Source organism: Prinia subflava, chromosome 17 (genome assembly GCF_021018805.1).
Source record: "Prinia subflava isolate CZ2003 ecotype Zambia chromosome 17, Cam_Psub_1.2, whole genome shotgun sequence".
Lineage (NCBI taxonomy): Eukaryota > Metazoa > Chordata > Aves > Passeriformes > Cisticolidae > Prinia > Prinia subflava.
The window spans coordinates 14312827-14331051 of NC_086263.1; the positions used below are offsets into that span (position 1 = coordinate 14312827).

The 18225-nt window shown below is 44.4% G+C and overlaps 1 protein-coding gene across 2 annotated transcripts; it reads left to right on the forward strand.

Moving 5' to 3' along the window:
- Window positions 1–3781: 3781 nt before the first annotated feature.
- PRPSAP2 (phosphoribosyl pyrophosphate synthetase associated protein 2) lies at window positions 3782–17723 on the forward strand. 2 transcript variants are annotated; one of them, XM_063414303.1, is made up of 12 exons: window positions 3782–3935; window positions 6021–6139; window positions 6561–6711; window positions 7067–7119; window positions 7245–7311; window positions 7942–8114; window positions 9014–9129; window positions 12498–12553; window positions 14769–14917; window positions 15424–15494; window positions 16376–16522; window positions 17032–17723. In XM_063414303.1, the coding sequence occupies exons 3-12, from the start codon at window positions 6593–6595 to the stop codon at window positions 17188–17190; spliced, it is 1110 nt and encodes a 369-aa protein (XP_063270373.1). In that variant the 5' UTR covers window positions 3782–3935; window positions 6021–6139; window positions 6561–6592; the 3' UTR covers window positions 17191–17723. The 2 variants fall into 2 exon arrangements, with proteins under 2 accessions (XP_063270373.1, XP_063270374.1); XM_063414304.1 differs by lacking the exon at window positions 6021–6139 and having other exon boundaries at window positions 3795–3935.
- The last annotated feature ends 502 nt before the right edge of the window (window positions 17724–18225 follow it).

Sequence of the window (18225 nt, forward strand, 5' to 3'; positions counted from 1 at the left end):
CATGCTGGGACCCAGTCGGTAGGACAAGGAGGAATAGGGCACTAATTAATGTTTGTCACGGACTGTGTTGCTGTTCAAATTCCTGAAAGGACATTATTTTCACTGTGCAGTCCAACCACTTCTGCCTAAAGGCCAATCAAAGGGCAAACCACACCCGTAAACATCAGGTGATGGACGTGAACAGGATGTTAGACAGACTCTGCAGGACAGAGCTGCCCTTGCACCACAACGCAGAGGGAATCTGTGAACCACAGGCACCACCACTGGCTTTTGTTTCAGGGCAGTGTTTGTTCAAATCCTCGCTCTAATATCCAGCTCAAGCCGTCTGTCTGTGCAGGACCTGTCATGCTCCAGGTATTCCCACACACCTCTCATCTCCCTGTTGGGAGGCTGGCTGGAGATAACCCCGTGTCTGTGCTGCAGCTGATCTGTTAAACATTACAGACTGACCCGGAACTGGGAGTGCAGTTGGAAACAGGGAAATAAAATACCCTGAACCTGGGGACTCCTTCAGCCAGAGCTCCGTGACTCAGGGGGAACAGGACTCAGGGGGAACGTGACAAATGAGTCTGTGCCTGTTTCCCACAGACAGCCAGGCAGTAATATTTGATATTCCTATTTGATGAAGCAATGAGTGCTGTCTGCTGCCACAGCCCTTCACACAGAGAAGATGTGTTCCCTGCTCCAGGACCTTTATTAAAGCACTTTGCTTCCCACACATGGAGAATCCTATTTCCAGGTCGCTCCCAAGATATGATAAAATTACACCTCCTTCCATCAAATCCAAAATGCATTTATAGTTGCTTTGAGTTCTGCCTCCCTAGCTGGGTAGTGTCCAAGGCAGAATCTTCTGGAAATTTGACACAGTTGTCCCCCAGGCAATAAAGCTGGAGGCAGAGGAGCAGGGAGGTGATGGCTTCTGGTGTGTGCTCAGTGTGGAGGTGCCTGTGTGCTGCAGAACCTCCCTGTGGGCTCAGAGGGACTCAGAGGATGTTTTTGGGATGCCTTTATTTCTTGGGAGAGACCAAACCTCTGTCAGGATGAAATCAGAGTGTTTCTTTGGTGCACGGTGTCTGATAGTTCTCACTGTCAGCTGGTTTGGTAGGTGAGCTTTAATATCTGGTTTTGGTTGGGTTTTTTAACAGAAACAACGCTAAACAAACAAAAGCCAACCTGGCTGAGCAGTGATGGATGGAGCTCAGGAGCTGGGGTGACAGGAGCATTTATCTTCTCTCAGGTGATGGATAAAGGCTGTCATCCATCCCAGTGCTGGATGAGCAGTGCCCTTCACCTTGGCTGGACTAGGTGTGGTGTGGGGGAGTTTTTTGCACATCTCTGCTTGCCAGGGTCGCATCTGGATTAAGAACAACAAACCTTTGTGAGCCAGTGTGTTCACACCCAGTAAATTTTCAGAATTCCTTAGATGGCTGCTAATTGAATCATTGTAAATGAAATAAAATCCATGTGCTCATCTTGGAGCAACTGTTAGTTGAACTCTTAGCGTTTGGATAGAGTATTGTCAAATTAACAATTCCCTCTCCTTTGGGAGCTGAGATTTAAACTGATGTTCCTTAGATCAGGAAGACAGGGAAAGAAATTTTTTTTTTCCTCTAAGAAAACAAAGACAGTAGCCTTATAAAAAAGGATTGGAATACAGGATCACTTAGTTCCTGATCCTGTGGTTTGCTTAAGCAATGTCAGGAATTTGGGGCAGCACAAATCAAACAGTCAGCAAATTCTGAGTGCCCTGGGGTATTGAAAAATGCTTCTGGGGAAGGCTGCTGATTGCATTATGGGTCAGTGCTTCACCATGTGTTGTTTCTGGTTGTTCTGCATTAAACTGCTCTGCCACACCAGCCTGTAGCAGAATCCTGCGAGGGAGACCAATGCTAAGAGAAATCTCTGCTGCCCTGTGAAGAGGCCAACAAAAAGCTCAGCCCCCTTCCTTTTTGTCCTGAGAGCCCTGAAACAAAAAAAGAACTTGCTTGGGTCAATGGTCCTGAATCAACTGTATGGAAGCAGCAGGCTGGAAGCAGAAAAACATGGACTGGGAATGGTGGGGGTGGTGAGGGATGGGGCTATTCCCTTCCACCTCAGCGTGATTTGGAAGAGGATGTAGGAAAGGCAGAGGATCACTGCAGCACCTAAGAGGCTGATGGCCTCTCTGCTCACATATTTGTAACAGATGTCCTGGCTTTGGGAGCCTGCAAGTGGAGTGTTCAACATCTGCTCCACGGCTCCACGTTAAACGGCTTCTCCTTCCCCAGCTCTGAGTCTGCTGAAAAAAATCAAAAAAGGAAATGACCACGACTTGGAATGCGTGAAGCAAGAAGCAAATGTGAAATCTGGGGAAAACACTGGCCTTTGAATATCTAAAGTGGAAAATGCAGCTTGTAGTGGCAGAAATACGGTTTCAAGCTATGAATTTGGTGTTGTCCCTTCACAGGCATGTTTGGTGAGCTGGCCTGTGGCTTTTCCTCCTCTTTTATGTTAAGGCCAGTGTGGACAGAAATATCTGCTGGGATGATCAGCCTTGCTCCACTACACCGTGTAGTCCAGGAATAATCAAATTTAATTGCTTTTTGTGAGAAAAGCTGCAGCAGAAAGTACCTGATTTGTAGCTTTATGCTAAATGCTAAAATTCTGATCCATTAAGTGCTGTTCAACTTGGGTGTACTGAGGAGTGTAATTTAAAACAGGTTCTAACTGCACAGTCTGGGAAAAAACATGGTGTTTGGGTTTTGTATTTAAAGGAGGGATGTGTGTCTGTGTGGGATGACTGCAACTTCCTCAAAGCAGTTTTGTCATGGGTGTCTTGGTATAAAGCTTTTTTTTCTTCTTCTTTTTAAACAGGGTGACTGAAATAAGAACCTCATTTCAGATGACAAAAGAATCTTTGTGCAGTTCAACCGATGTATGTGGCAAGAAGAATCCTGACCGGACTCTGGATAAATCGCGTGTGCTTTTGACAAGGAACTGAGAGGCCACTGATAAGTTTCTGTTCTTAATTTACTTTGCAGAAATGCTTCTTTTTCTATAAACACTTCACTGATGGCAAAGGCCAGATGGTAGCCCGGTGTCCAGCGGGGATGGAATGCCCAGAGCAGCGTGGCAGCCGCACTTCCATCCCTCTCTGGTGGAGATGCAGATGCGGGAGCTCCAAAATAATGACACCCTGTGGACATCACTACGTTATTCCACAAGGATTTTGCACCAGGGGCAATTTTTGGTGGATGGGCAGCTGAATTGGGGTGTTGGGGTCCCCCCATCATCCCAGTTGGGGACTCCAATCTGTACTTCTCTTTTTCAGCAAAGGATAACAAGGATCGGCTGAGCTGGGTTTGTTTGCTCTGGAGGATGCCCTTATTCTCTCCAGCTCCCTGAAAGGATGTTGTAATGAGGAGGGGGGCTGGTTTTGGAAATGGCCTTGCGCTGAGACATAGCAGATTCAGATTAGATTTCAGAAAAATTCTTTTCATTGTCCGTGTGGTCAGGCCTTGGAACAGGTACCCAGGGAGGTGCTGGAGTCACCATCCCCGGAGGTGTTGGAAGAGGCATCCGCATCTGGCGGTGCGAGATGCGCCTTCGTGGGACCGCTGGGTGGACGGTGGGACTGGATGATCCCGAAGCTCTCTTCCAACACTGACGAGTCTGAAATTGTAACACTCTGGGACTCCCAGACCCCGTCCCGGTCCGCACGATCCCGGCGGGTTACGGGGGAAGATGGCGCCCGCTCCCCTCAGCGCGGCGGGGGAAGGGGGGGGGGCGCCGCCTCGGGCCCGCCCCGCCCGCCCGCGCTCCCTCCCGCACGCCCCGCCGCCATCTTGCCCGCGGAGCACCGGAGGGGCTGAGCTCCGCCGCCGCCTCTGCCTCTCCCCCTCCTTCCCCTCCGGCCGGGCCGCCTTCTCCCGGGGCCGGGGGGCCGGAGCCGGCAGGTAAGGCCTTCAGCGAGGGGCACTCCCGCCCGCTCAGCCCAGTTCAGCCGGCTGTGTGAGGGCAAGACATCCCCCTTCCCCACGCGGGGTTCCGACGCCTGAGGAATGGGCTACGTCGCCCTCCCCTCAGGGCATGGAGACCCTCTCGTGGGCGGCCCCTTTGCGGGGATGCTCGGGCTCCCCGCAAGCCCCACAGGTGAGGGGCAGCGGCGTGGGGCTGCGGCGTGCCCGGGCCGCTGTCGGGGCGGAGGGATGGGACCCACGGGGACCACAGGGCCTGTGTGACCCACCTGGAGCATCCGAAGGACTGGTGGGGAGCTGTGGCTGCAAGGGTCTGTTAGCCCAGGGGGATCGGTGAGTGTGGAGGGACGGAAATAATCCCTGTGGGCAGATTGGTGAGAGGGTGCAGATTCCCTCCATCCCATGGAGTCCATTCCTTAGTACCATGGTTATCCCATCCAGTTATTCCTGCCTCTGTCGCTTTCTGCGTGGACATGCTCAGTTCATGGAGGCATAAAGCCATGTGTGCCCAGTAATTGTTGTGCTCATCATGATGTGTCTGTGTAATTGTGTGCAGCCCGAAAGGAGAGGCAGGAGTTTGTGCTGCAGCCTGTTCTGTGGTGCTTGTGTTCAACCCTGGAAGGTGGTACCCTGTGGAGTCATGTCTTTGCACATCCAATAAAGTTTTGTGAGCTTGCTTTCATCCCAACACCTGTTTGAAGGGTGATATATCCATTTTACTCTCGAAATACAACTTCCCTGCCCACACACACCATAACCCACTTGTAGCTGCTGAAGTACATCCACAAGAAAGTCCTTGACCTATAGTTATGTGGAGAGCAATATTCACTGTTGCTTGTAAATACATCAGTGCATTGGGGTGTAAAGTGCAGCCTCAGCAATACTTGGAAGCCAACAACTCATTTTCTAAGATCTCTTAAGGCTCCTCATTTCCCTAATCTATGGAACAAAGACAACACACATTTGGATAAAAATATGCTTTCTGAACACTCTGAATTCTTCTAGTAACATGGAAAGTTGCCTCCACACTGTTCCCATCCAGGCACACAAGCAGGGAGCTGTCAGGTGCTGTTCTGAGACCTAAAAGCATTTCAGGGCTGTGCTCGCCCTGGTGGAGCTGAGGTGGATCTTGAACACCATCATGAATATTTGATGAGTGATGGCCATTAGTTGACAGCTGGGAGTTGCAGAGAGCAGAGCAGAGAAACACCAGCTCAGAAATGGGGTTTTTTTAGGTGTTTAATTTGAGAGGGATACAGGTATTGCTTCGGGGATATCGGGGAAGCCCTGTGCTTTTAGTGCAGTGAAACATTCAGACATTCTGGGGGCTGAAGCTGTCACTGTCTGTGCACAGTTTGGAAGTTCTGGTGGCAGGCAGGTTTTCATTCACGGCACTCGAGCAGAGCTCAGCCTTGGCACCGACAGATTTGTTGTTAGGAAGTTCCTGACTTGACTTTGGCTCTTCACAAGAGTGACTCGGGTTCCTCTGACAGAGTTAAACTGAGACAGACTGTCTGGTTGTAAAGGAGGTGTGAAGGAGTTTCATTACGGACCTAGCCAGCTGTTCCTGTAAATACAAAACACTTTCTTTTACTTGTTTTGCACTACATACCAGCTGATACATCATCTGCTTTTTCTAACCAATTACGTGTGACTGTTAGATAATTCTGTTTCTCAGCAGGGAGATGTTTACCAGGAAAGAAGTCACTGATGTAGCTGTAACTTCTGTTTACTTTGGTTTAAATTATGCCACTTGTATTTCATATTTCCAGTCTCCTACATGATGCTGGAATGGATGATGAAGGATTGGGTTATTTATGCTGCAGGATTTTGAGTTGAATGCTCCTTCAGTCTATCCAGGGCTGCTGGTCATTGGATCTTTATTTTCCTTTTATTTGACTAAAATTTTATAGTAGAAGTAACCATGAAAATGTGATTTACACAGAATAATAAAAAGATGGAATTCCATCAAATCCTTGGTGAGATTAGTGGGTTTTGCCTTTATTTGAAACAAAAACCAAATTATACTGATTTCCTCCTGATATTTTTCTCCTGTTTTCACAGGAGAAATATTGCTTTCAAAGAATGACAACAGCTGCTTCAGCAGGTGGAATTGCTGTGCAAGAGGTCATTATTTACAGCTGCCAGCTTTATTGAATCCTTCTTACATTTCATCCTTATTTGTAAGTTTATAAGTTACTGCAAAGTATTGAAAAGAGACTCAGCAATGGAAATAGACTCTTCTAGCCAGGGCCCAGGAGCTCTTTTTAGCTCAATTCTACTCCTTACTGTCGTTGTGATTTTGGAAATAAAAATTGCTCAGTTCTGGAAAATGAACTGGACAAGCTGATGGAAAAAAGTATCAGTGTTACTGCATGATAGCCTGAGGAAAACAGTTGAAAAGGAAAAAATCTTGGTGCTAGGAGGTTGTCTTTGGGGATCTTTGGAGAGCTGTAGGGAAGCTATTAAAGTGGGAATAACAGATTTTAAGGATGCTGGACTATCCAGGGTTCTGGGAGACTACACTTTGTAAACAGAGAAAATGTGTGTCTTGTTTTATTTTATTTTTTAACATGGATTTAAATGACCTTTGATCTCTTGCAGTCTTTTAGGAGCGGCAAAACAACTTAGGGTTGATGTTTTGTGTGCCATCAGCTGAATTTGGGGCCATCATGAATATCACCAAGGGTGGGCTGGTGCTGTTCTCAGCTAATTCCAATTCCTCCTGCATGGAGCTGTCCAAGAGGATTGCTGAGTAAGTAAAGTCTGCAGGGAATCCTGCCATCTTTGGGTTATTCTGGTGGGATTTGCTTTATTGGATGCTTGATTTCCCAATTTAAGGAAAGTTACATGGGAAAACTGCCATGATTTGGAAGAATATGGAGTGTGCTCTATTGGAGAGTGTATTTCAACAGCTCAGTAACAGGGAGAGTAACCTGTGGGTGAATTGTTCTGTGGCAGGTTGTGGTTTGCTGCAGCATTTTATACAAAATATATGGGATAATTAACGGAATGTAGCCTTTTCAGTAACTGTTGCATTATAAGGGATTCACATTTGATTTGCCCTTCCTCTCTCCTTAATGACTTCTGCCTTTTTTCTGTTCCTGCAGGCGTTTGGGAGTTGAGATGGGGAAGGTCCAGGTTTATCAAGAGCCAAACAGAGGTGAGCATTTAATGAGCAAAACTGGAAATGTACCTGACACTGATTTGAATGTATTGGTTCCCCTTCTCTTAGAGCCTAAAAGGAGATTTGCTCTTGCTAATAATACATATTTCTTTTCTTGGCAGAAACACGAGTGCAGATCCAGGAGTCTGTGAGAGGAAAGGATGTGTTTATCATCCAGACAGTTTCAAAGTGAGTAACTGTTTAAAGACCCTCTGCTGGCATTTCATGTGGGCTGTCCATAGGAGTGCTTCTGGGTTTCCTTTTTAATCACCTTTTATGTTTGTGATGCAGTGTAATAAGCTTAGATTAACTGGTTAGAGGCTTTTCTTTGTGGAGGGTTTTTGTTACTGGTTTTGTTGGGTTATTTATGTGTACACAAAGACAGCTTTGGCATAAGGTAGCTTCTATAATTTTAATTTTTAGTGACTATATCAATGAAACCTTCCCCTTAGTCTCTGCATTCCTTCCCTAAGTTCTAAATAATCTAAATTATTTAACCTAAATAACCTAAATATTCTTTTCTTATGTCATTCTCTTTAAATTCTTCTCAGCTCCCTGTCTCTAGCACCATCACAAAGTTAAGATGTAGGAGGAATGTTTCCTGGGCAATGTGTCCTATGATTCAGAAATTCTTTTAATTTTCTGTGAAAAGAACTCTACAAATGCTGAGACTCTTTTTTAATGGCAGGAGAAACATAGGTCTTAGTTGGTGACCAGTTCTCAAAAAACTGAGCCCTCTCCATCTTTGCTGGGTGTAAATACTGTGGTGACTCCAGGATTTTTATGCAGCAGCTACAGAAGCAGAATTTCTCCTTGCAGGGATGTGAATACCACGATCATGGAGCTCCTGATCATGGTGTATGCGTGTAAAACCTCCTGTGCCAAAAGCATCATTGGGGTGGTTCCTTACTTCCCCTACAGCAAACAGTGCAAGATGAGGAAAAGAGGCTCCATTGTCTCCAAGCTGCTGGCCTCCATGATGTGCAAAGCTGGTAAGAATTGTCAAATAATGAGAGCAAGGGGGGCTCCTGCTCTCAGCTTCCAGGTTTGGAGAGATGTGTACACACATTTGGACTCTGTTTAAAAATAACTGCCAAGCTTTTCATGTGTTTAAAACCTACGTAAAAAGGAGAATGTAATTAGAAATGTTTCCAAATGTTGAGTTCATAAAAAACCCAAATTTGATACAAGCATTTTACATTGAGTTGTACTGAGCTGGCAAAACGAGTCTGCTGGGCTGAGCTGCTTTCTGCTGTGGTATCCACCTCTCATAATAGCATCCTTTGCCTTTCTTACAGTCTGGAACAGTTGTGCCTTGTCATTTCTGTCTTGTTTTTTACTTGTTGGATGAATGCACTTTGTCCTTTACATTTGAGACCACGTGGGAGAATGAGATTATTCATTTTCACAGCCTTCAACACATTTTCTACTTCTTTCCTTTCATTCCCATGCCTGGGAAAAAGCAGGCAGTTGTACCAAACTGTGTGATCTGGGTTGTTATTTTGAAAGAAGTGGTTTTTGATGAGGAGCTTGGCCCGTTTTTCAGGAGTTCAGGACTAATGAGTGTGCCAGGGTGTTCTGTGTGACAGGGGACAAATCAGTGCTTCCATTTTGTCCCGTGCCCAGTGGAGAAAGCTCTTGCCTGCCTCAGTGTGGCACTGCAGAGTCAGTTATGTGCAGTGTTCCGAGGTGCTTTTAAAAAAGTCACTCTAGGAGCCTCAAAACACAATGCCAGTGTGCTTAAGAGGGACTAAAATTAATTTATTATGTACTTTCAGTTAATGTTCCCATGCAGCTTAGAGATTTTCTGGACAAACTGCAGTGAAATGTAGAAAAATAAAGTGCCTGTTCTCTCTTACTTCTCTGTATGTCTTATTATTTTATTTTAAAGGACTAACTCATCTTATTACCATGGATCTACATCAGAAGGAAATTCAGGGTTTCTTCAATATTCCAGTGGATAACTTGAGAGCATCCCCATTTTTACTCCAGTACATCCAAGAGGAGGTGAGGAAGGCCTGTTATTACAGTTGTGTTTTTTTAATTTTTTTTTTGTCATGTCTCAGGGCATTGGAAACAAATCCCTCTGAAAAGATTAACTCTTCAAACTGAATTGTGAGGGGGGAATGGTCATGTTGGGGCACGGATTGGTGTTGGAAGCTGTTGTTTCTTCTGTTCCCCACATTTAACTTTTGCTTTCCTGAAGAGCTGCTGTTTTCTTACCCATACAGCAATGCTGTTTTTTTCTTAGATGTATTCCCCTAACACTAAAAAAAAAATTGGATTTTCTTGCTCTTGATGTCCTCTTCCTTTCCTATTTCCAGTTTCCTTGACATTTATAGGATGGGCTGCTTGTGTGGGTATAAATTTAAATCACATAATAAACACCTTGGAAGTTGTAAACTATGAGAGAGCCTATTGATTGTGCTCTGAAAATGCAACTGGTGGGTGGAAATCTCACCCACTGTTTGTTCAGACTGCATGTCTTGACTTGAGGAGCTTAACTTGGGATGTTCTGTGCCTCCATTTCTCCATCTTATTTTTATAAGGGTTTGAGAAGTGCTGCTGGTAGATTGGCCTGTACAAAATGCATAAATGATAATTGTAGGTATAAGATGCACGTTAAGCCTCTGACTAATGGTAATTTGGGATAAAGCAAGTGCTTTCTTCCTGGTTTAGAGAAAAGGCTTAGCTCACTCTTGCTTTTGAATCCAAGCTATTTCTTTTTATAGAGCTAGGAATGCCTCAATTTAAAAAATAAAACACACCCCACCCCCTTAAAGAAACCCAAACCAATATGATTTTATTATGACAGTATTAAAATCAGTTTGGGGAATTAGTTACCATTTAAATTCCTCATTATCATTTTCTTTAGTAATAGAGTCAAAGAGGATGGCAGAGCAAAACTCCAGGCTCTGTCTTTGCCACAGTCTCGTGTTCCAGGAGAAAAATGTTGCACATTGTAAGCACTTAACTTCAAAAAAGAACAAAGTGGAAAACCAAATACACAGAAACAAGACAAGTTTTGCCTTTATGTGTTGCTTGAAAGTGTGGTTTATGGTCAATAACAAGATCATGCTCCTGTTTTGGTCTTGAAGCACATTTTGATTCCTGAGCTTTTAATGATTCACACAGAATTGTTGCAGCTTTGGGTCTGACACTGCTGTGCAGTCTCACAAATGACCATTTGTAGAGATCTGAGGCATGTGGAGAGAAGTTTTAAAAGATACTTTCAATTCTTCATCCATGATGGGACTTTCTAAAACCAGAGTTAACTGAATGGATCTGTACTGGCAAGTTCCTTCACCAGCCAGATCATTTGTAGTATCTGTGCTTAAAACTTTGATCCATTGCTGCTCAGGGGGAATTCAGTATTCACCTCAAATTCCTGGTGGTCACAACTTGCTGGATATCCTGGGCTGGGAATGCCAGAGCTGTCAGAGCTGTGGGAATCACGATGGGATGTACTGAGGAGCATGAAATGGAGTCCAGCTTCATAAGAATGAAAGTCACTTAAAAAACATTTCACTGAACGTTAGGAGGATGAGGGCTTGTAGTTGTTCCCTGTTGGAAAGTTATGCCTAATGTTCTGGGATGGAGACAGTCCAATCAGGGAAATTCCTGTGATATTAAAATAGTTTGGTGTTTTCCTCAGTGTGCTTGGCAGATGTTGGATACTTTGTGGCTCCTCTTTCCTTTGCTCAGGTGTTAATCCCAGAGTGACATAACCCTTTGTTACACGGATTTGTTGACACCTCAGTGTCTTTGGGTTGACATTTCTGGCTTTCTGACTTCATTTTTGAAGAGCTGAGAACAAATTTGGTAATTTGGCAGGGGAAAAATGAGGCAATGGTGTCTGAACTAGATCAAAGCCTTTATTATGCCGAGTGACAGGCCCTGCCTTGTCCGTGCCTTCCGTCATGTTAATCTTTGTAGCCTCTTGTATAACTCAGTGTTTGTAAAGGACAGCACATACTGAATTCCCAGTTTATAGGTGGAGTTGCTAACATTGTGGATTATTAATGTTGCTGACGTCCTCAGAAAATTTCTCATTTTCTGGTGGTTGAGCCCTTGCCCAAATTCAGAACTTACCTTTTTTTTTCCCATGCCCATTTCAGGTAGATCTTTTGGAAATAGTCAGCCAGTGCAGTTTGTATATAGTGGATAAGATTGTGGAAGAACTCACCTTGCCTGTGTTTGCAGAAACCCCAAATATTTCTGTGTTCTGGAATGGGTATTTGACATCTGACAAGGTGATGAGCTGCACAGCAGGGTGTCAACCCCAAAATCTGGGAATTCAATTTGCAGGTATTTAATGAAGAGTCCTCCATCCCTTAACACTGGGACTCTGAGCACTGGAGCTGCTCTGTAGGACTTGGCTTGGCTGGGACTTTTGTGGCTTTTGAAGGACAGACAGGTTCTCTTTGAGCTGCTCTCCATGGGGATGGATCATCCCAGGGCAGCACAGGGAAGGAGAGGGCTGGGTCTGCAAGGAGTGGGGTGAGATGAGATACCAGAGGGAGAGCAGTTGTAGTTGCTGTTGGAAAGAACTGAAGTGTGAATGGTGGAATGCTTGGGAAGTTACAAGCCAGATGAATCTGATGTGGACTCACTGTTAGCAGGGAAAATTGAGATGAGAATAAGAAACTTCTGAGAAATGAGGACTAAAGTGCTGCTTAAATGGGGATCAAGAGTCTGGAGTGAAAAAGCAGTGTGAGAATGGGGCAGGGGCAGCAAACTCAGCAGCAGACTGTGCTTGTGAGGCCTGACTGAGGCACCTGTCAGACACAGAGGGAATCCCGGACCTCCTGGCCTCATCCCTTGGTGCTGTCAGCATTTGCAGCAGCATCTCCTCGTGCTGACCAGTGTGGGAGGGTTTGCAGCACTGTGAGACACTGCCTCCAGTGACAGTGGACATTCTGTGTCCCTTCTGATGGTCCATAGAAAGAGTCAGGATGATGGGATGGGGTTTTCTTGGGGTACTCTATAAGACAATAGCAAGTTGTCTTATAACTGCTGGTTTTTAGTGATTAAAGACAATTTAGGTTGAACAGGAAACTTTCATTTTGATGGTTTCCTGTTTCTTTTGACACTTGTGGGTGTAACCCTGATGTCCTAAAGCAATTAATTTTCTGTTATCTGTGCTATAAAATGCGGTTTATAAAAATTTTGCAGTTAATATCTGGATTTCCTAAATACATGTTTTTACTGGGCTGTCAACCCTGATCATGCACCATGGATTCTTGAGGTCGCTTTCTTAGGTAAAATGTTCGATGCTTAAAATTCTTCTGGCAAAATAAAGTTCTCTGATTCTTACTGAGTTTAAATTTGTCTAAAGATATGAAGTGGACATTGCTATCTGTTATTCACTACAGATACCAGACTACAGGAATGCTGTAATTGTGGCCAAATCTCCTGCGTCTGCCAAGAGGTGGGTAAGATCTGCTCTCTTGCCTTAGAGCAGGAAATCTCTGTCGGGATTTTGTTCTTAGGATCAAGTGAAGGACAAACACCCAATAATTAGAAGCTGCAGCCTTCACATCCCTCCCAGTTCTCCTCTGTCAGCTGTGTAGTTTTTGCATCATTGCTGTAATCACAATAATTCTAAGGAGAATAAAAAAAAATACAAAAAGATGTGGTGGATCAGTGCAGTGCTTATGGTTTAGAAGGTTTTAAATCATGTTATATTTGTGTGCATTTACATGATAAATCTCCTGCTGTAAATGAGGAAAAGTGGCTGGAAGTGTAATGCCATGGATCCAGATGAGTTTGGGCATGGCTGATCAGATCCTAAATACACATGGTGGGTTTGCTGTTTGTGATTGTGAAGTCTTTGGTGGTTGAATGACTGTTTTTAATCCATAAAGCTTTTTAGTTGATTGTTCCTAAACTGTGGAATTCCAGTGCTGTCAGCAGGTGCTGTAAGAGCTGGATGATGGTTTAAGAGATGCTGTGTTTGCTGTGATGACAAACCACGAGTTTGTGGAAAACATATTTATATTTCCATGCCAACAAATTGTGATACTCTGTGTTTTCCTTATTTTCTGTAACAAATCCCCTTTTGTCATCTTTTTCTCCAACAGTACTTTTAGTGATTTCTTTTGTTTTGGCCAGGTAATCTTACATTTATTTCTTTTCCGTGGTGTCAGTATTGCCTCTTGGGTGGAGGCAAGTGTTTGTTGCAGCATTTTAATGCTTATCCAGTAATTGTCAATGCCAGCAAATAGATGAGTTGCACATCATGCAGTGGTTTGTGGAGGAGAAGATCCCAGAACTTTATTGTTTAGCTTCTTCAAATATTCCTATGAGTATTTAAGGACAGTGTTTGAAGAGTTACATTGTACTGGGAGAGGGATAATTGGATGTTTCAGCTAATCCAGACTGAAAATAGTCTAGGAAAATGCTTTTGATGAATGCCTGCTTGTGTAAAAGAAACCCTGCGTGACATTCAGAATGTCTCTGTAATTCTGAGCTCACTGGGAAATTAATAAATCATTTAGCTGTTACTTTAAATTTTACTCAGTTAAATACCGCATTTTAAGGTAATTAATGTGGTTTTATTGATAGGATTATTCCTGCTAAGTCATAACTCTTATTGTTTGTAATAATAATTACCTGTAATTAGCTACTTGCAGAAATATTATAACTGTATGATAACCACAGGGTGGAAGATTCTTCATTTTTAATTAACTGAGTATCACAATGGGCAAATTATTCTCTGGACTTTGGATTGTTTGGATAGTGAAATAAGGCTTAAGGACAGAGGAGGTGATTCAGGCACAGGTCTGAGGTGCTGATGTTAGAGCAGAGTGAATCACTCTGGATGTGCTGGGCTTGCTTGCACCAGAGGAGACCTGCATGGGTGGCTCAGGCAGGATCCCAAACCTTTGGGTGTGCAAGGTAGGGTGGGAGGGATGTGCTAATTTGTATTTGCTACTTCCAGTATCTGGGATGCAAATTCCTATTTTCCTGACTCTCTGCTTTTCCCACTCCCCCAACTAACCTTACACTTCTTTACAGAAATTTCTAATTTTAGTTGAAGAAATACTGCAAGTGTGAAGGAATTTCATGCCAGCTAATTAAAAAATCCAAGCTGTTCAACTCCAAGTGTGATTTGTCAGGCAGAATTATCATCTGGATCCCCTTTTCTGCAGGCTATCTCAGGTTATGTGTCAGCAGGTCAGGGATATTGTCTTTATTTAGTACTGAATGAATAGGTGAACATTTGTTTTCTCTTTCTGTTTGAGTATTTTTATTTCACGTTAAATGTAGACAGTCCAGACATCAAGGCTGTTCTTGGTTACTGTGAGATGTGTCCTGCTAAAGCATTGGATCCCGAGGATGCCGAAGGCTGGGAAGTGTTATTTAGGCTGTTGGGCAAAGCAGAAGGGAGTAGTCAGCATTTTATGCCTTGCAGCATTTATCCTGTCACTTCAAGGCCCATATGGGCACTTTGAAGGTTATTCTGACTTTAACAAACCTGCGAAAAACAAAATACTGAGGGGGCAACCCATTTCTTCTATGAATTCTCCTAAAATTTTAGGAAAGAACTGAAACATTAGAAATAAAATGAAAATAGGATTGCACATCCGTGAATTATTTTAGATTTAACCTTTCCCCGGGTTCTTTTAACCCTTCCCCTGCAGGGCGCAGTCGTTTGCGGAGCGCCTGCGGCTGGGGATCGCCGTGATCCACGGGGAGGCTCAGGATGCCGAGTCCGACATGGTGGATGGGCGGCACTCCCCTCCCACAGCCAAATACGTCGCTGCTATCCACCCCAGCCTGGAGATCCCCAGTAAGTAAGTGTGTGTGGGAAAGTGTTACCTGCTGGTTCCGTGGGTTTAGGGATTGGGTTTGGCACGCATGGACTGTCTAAAAGGAGAGGTTCTTCACAGAGGAAAAAAATATTTCTTAGTGGGGAGAAGGCAATTTCTTCTTGCATGAATGTGAATGTGACCCACAGGTGCACCACCAAAACTGCAGGGCATAAACCCAGCGTGGGTGTCAAGGGGTGGCTGAACTGGTTGTGTCTGCAAACCACTCTGTTTCTGGGCTGAAATTAAGAGTTAATTGAATTGGTAAAGAATTTAAGTATAAATAAGTATAGTTAATATTTTAATTAAGCTTTAAAATTATTTATGTATTAGAATCTTGCTGGTTTTTTCAATAGTGATGTTGAAATAGTTGTTGCATCATGTCTCTAATAGTGGTTACCCATCAGGCATTTCCATAGTTCAAATAAATTATATAAACTTTCTCTTTCTCCTTTCTACCCCTCTAAAAACATTTGCCATTAATCAGTGCTGATTCCCAAGGAAAAACCACCCATCACAGTTGTCGGAGATGTAGGAGGAAGAATAGCAATCATTGTGGTAAGTGAGATGCCATCAGTTCTCATAAATCAAATTAAACCTGTTAAAGGTGCAGAAATGAAGCAGCTCTTCTGTATCAGCCACTGAACTTTCTGGTAGGATGGGGCAGCACTGGGCACACTCACAGAGCTCTGAGGGGATCCACTCTGAAAGCAGCACTGGGACTTTTATTTCCATGAGCAGAGCACTGGAATTGTGTTCTGTGCTTACCTGGAGGGGTTCAGGTGCTGTGTGCACACACAGGAGGGACAATCAGCCTGTCCCTACTGTGAGTTCAGAAACGCCAGGGAAGCTGGGCTGATGGACATGGACCTGTTGGAACAAGTCTGGAGGAGGCCAAGATGATCAGAGGGATGGAGCAGCTCTGCTGTGAGCAAAGGCTGGGAGAACTGGGATTGTTCAGCCTGGAAAAGAGAAGGGGCTGGGGTGACCTAACTGTGGCTTTCCTGTACTGTGGAGAGTCTGCAAGAGAGATGGAGAGAGACTACAGGACAAGGGGGAATGGCTTCAGACTTACAGGACAGTAGGGTTAGACTGGATGTAAGGAAGAAATTTTTCCCTGTGAGGGCAAATGTGGCTGCCCCGTTCCTGGAAGCATTCAAGGCCAGGCTGTGTGGAACTCTGAGGATCCACATCTGATGGAAGATGTCCCTGCCCATGAGATGATCTTTAAGGTCCCCTCCAAGCCAGCCCATTCCATGACTCCATGATGCACTCATGATTCCTCTAAAGCAGAGTGTAACTCTGGGTTTGTCAAGCACAAGGGTGATTTTCTGACAGTTTGGGGTTTGTTACCCTTGGTAGAGCTGTGCTGTCAGTCAGATGTGCTGTGTTGGTCTGTGTGGTGTGGGGAACCCTCGGTGACTGTGGGATTTTGGCAGGATGACATCATAGATGACGTTGACAGCTTCCTGGCTGCAGCTGAGACCCTCAAGGAGAGAGGGGCCTACAAGATCTTTGTCATGGCCACCCACGGCCTGCTGTCCTCAGACGCTCCCCGGCTGATCGAGGAGTCTGCCATCGATGAGGTAAGGGTGCAGTCTGAGCTCTGATCAAGTGATTGGGAGCTTTTCTAAGCAATTTCCTCCTGATTTGATTATTGACATATGCTGGCATTAAGGATTTAGACAGGAGGTTCCTTATTCTGGCTTTCTTGCTATGGAATTGTGTGCTGGAATATTAGCATCCACATGTCTGTAAACTGCAGCAGTGGGAAATGTGGGAAGTGGTGAGATGCTGGACTATCAGCACGCCTTTCCCTTGGGTGGGTGGGATATTTCTGTATCTCCTCGGGATCTGTGTGGCAGAATGAATGAATGAATGAAGGAGGGACAGTGCCATTAGTATCCATGGATACATGAAACCTATGGCAACACGTGGCTCTTGCTAAGATTGTGACCCTGACAGTAATGTAAAATGTTATTTTGTCAGCCAGGGTGGTTTTGTGGCATCTGTAAAACTGCCTTTCACACTTCCAGTATAAAAGGTGGGAAACGTAACAGAGCTACATCTTCCTGACCATTTCTTCTTCCTGTAGGTGGTTGTTACAAACACAATTCCACACGAAATACAAAAACTGCAGTGCCCTAAAATCAAGACTGTGGATATCAGCATGATCCTGTCAGAAGCCATTCGCAGGATCCATAATGGGGAGTCCATGTCATACCTTTTCAGGAATATAGGAGTGGATGATTAAAGCTTCTTCCTCTAAAGAAACACCCCGGGCCAAACTGGAATGAACGGAGAACGAGCTGTGAAGCATCGTGCTTATCTTAATATTTCCATTGAGCCACTTCTTGTTTTCTCTTGGTTTAAGTATCAACATAGAACAGTTTTCAGGACTTTTTTTTTTCCCCTTTGCAGGGTTGTTTTTTTTTTGGGGGGGGAGGGGGGTTGATGGGAATAAACATTTTACAAAAAAACTGTTCTAGTTGCTTTTAGGTTAGTTGCACTATACAGGATGGAAAAATCCCACAAAACACTTGAGGCAAGAATTTGGCTTCTAAATTAAGCATTCCTTTTCCAAAGCTGCTTGCTACAAGTGCTTTAAATGATAACAAAATGAAGTGACTGTATAATATTTGCATTTTAAAAGCCAAAAAGGTTGTACTGTTGTATGCAGTTCAGTGATTTTGTAGGAGTGCTTTTATAGAAAAGCATATGGAATATGCACCTGTATTTATTTTCAGCAACAAAGAATAAAGACTTGTTTTGTGTGAGCTTTCTAAATATGTTCATGTGCTTGTCCTTTGTCTTCTAAGCTGTGTGTCCTTAAATATGGCAGGGGATGTCAGGGAGCAGCAGGGCTCAGACAATGGCAGATTCCCAGAGAAGCTGTGGCTGCCTCATCCCTGGAAGTGTCCAAGGCCAGCTTGGACAAGGCTTGGAGCCACCTGGGATAGTGGAAGGTGTCCCTGCCCGTGGCAAGGTTTTGGAATGACACGATCCCTCCCAAGCCAAACCACTCTGTGAATCTTTGACATGGGAATACTGTGGGGTGTGTAGGTTCCAGCTGGTAAAATCCTGATCAGCTCATCACAGGTAAACTCAGGGGGTTTTTGTTTGTTTGTTTGTTTGGGGTTTTTTTTTTGAGATTTCTTGCCTGTCCTGAATGTGTGGATGAGCTCAAAAACACGCCACGGTGCAGAGCTGAACTTGTCCAGCTTTGTTTCCCAGCCCTCCTCGGGCAGGTGAGGTGGAACAGCCGGCTGGGTGCCCGGCAGCTCCCAGT

What these genes read in the sequence shown, in the direction of transcription:
- PRPSAP2 (XM_063414303.1), top strand. Translation starts at nt 6,593, where the DNA reads ATGTTTTGTGTGCCATCAGCTGAATTTGGGGCCATCATGAATATCACC. An exon ending in CTGTCCAAGAGGATTGCTGA is followed by an intron (nt 6,712 to 7,066) that starts GTAAGTAAAGTC and finishes CTGTTCCTGCAG; the next exon opens with GCGTTTGGGAGTTGAGATGG. An exon ending in ATCATCCAGACAGTTTCAAA is followed by an intron (nt 7,312 to 7,941) that starts GTGAGTAACTGT and finishes TTCTCCTTGCAG; the next exon opens with GGATGTGAATACCACGATCA.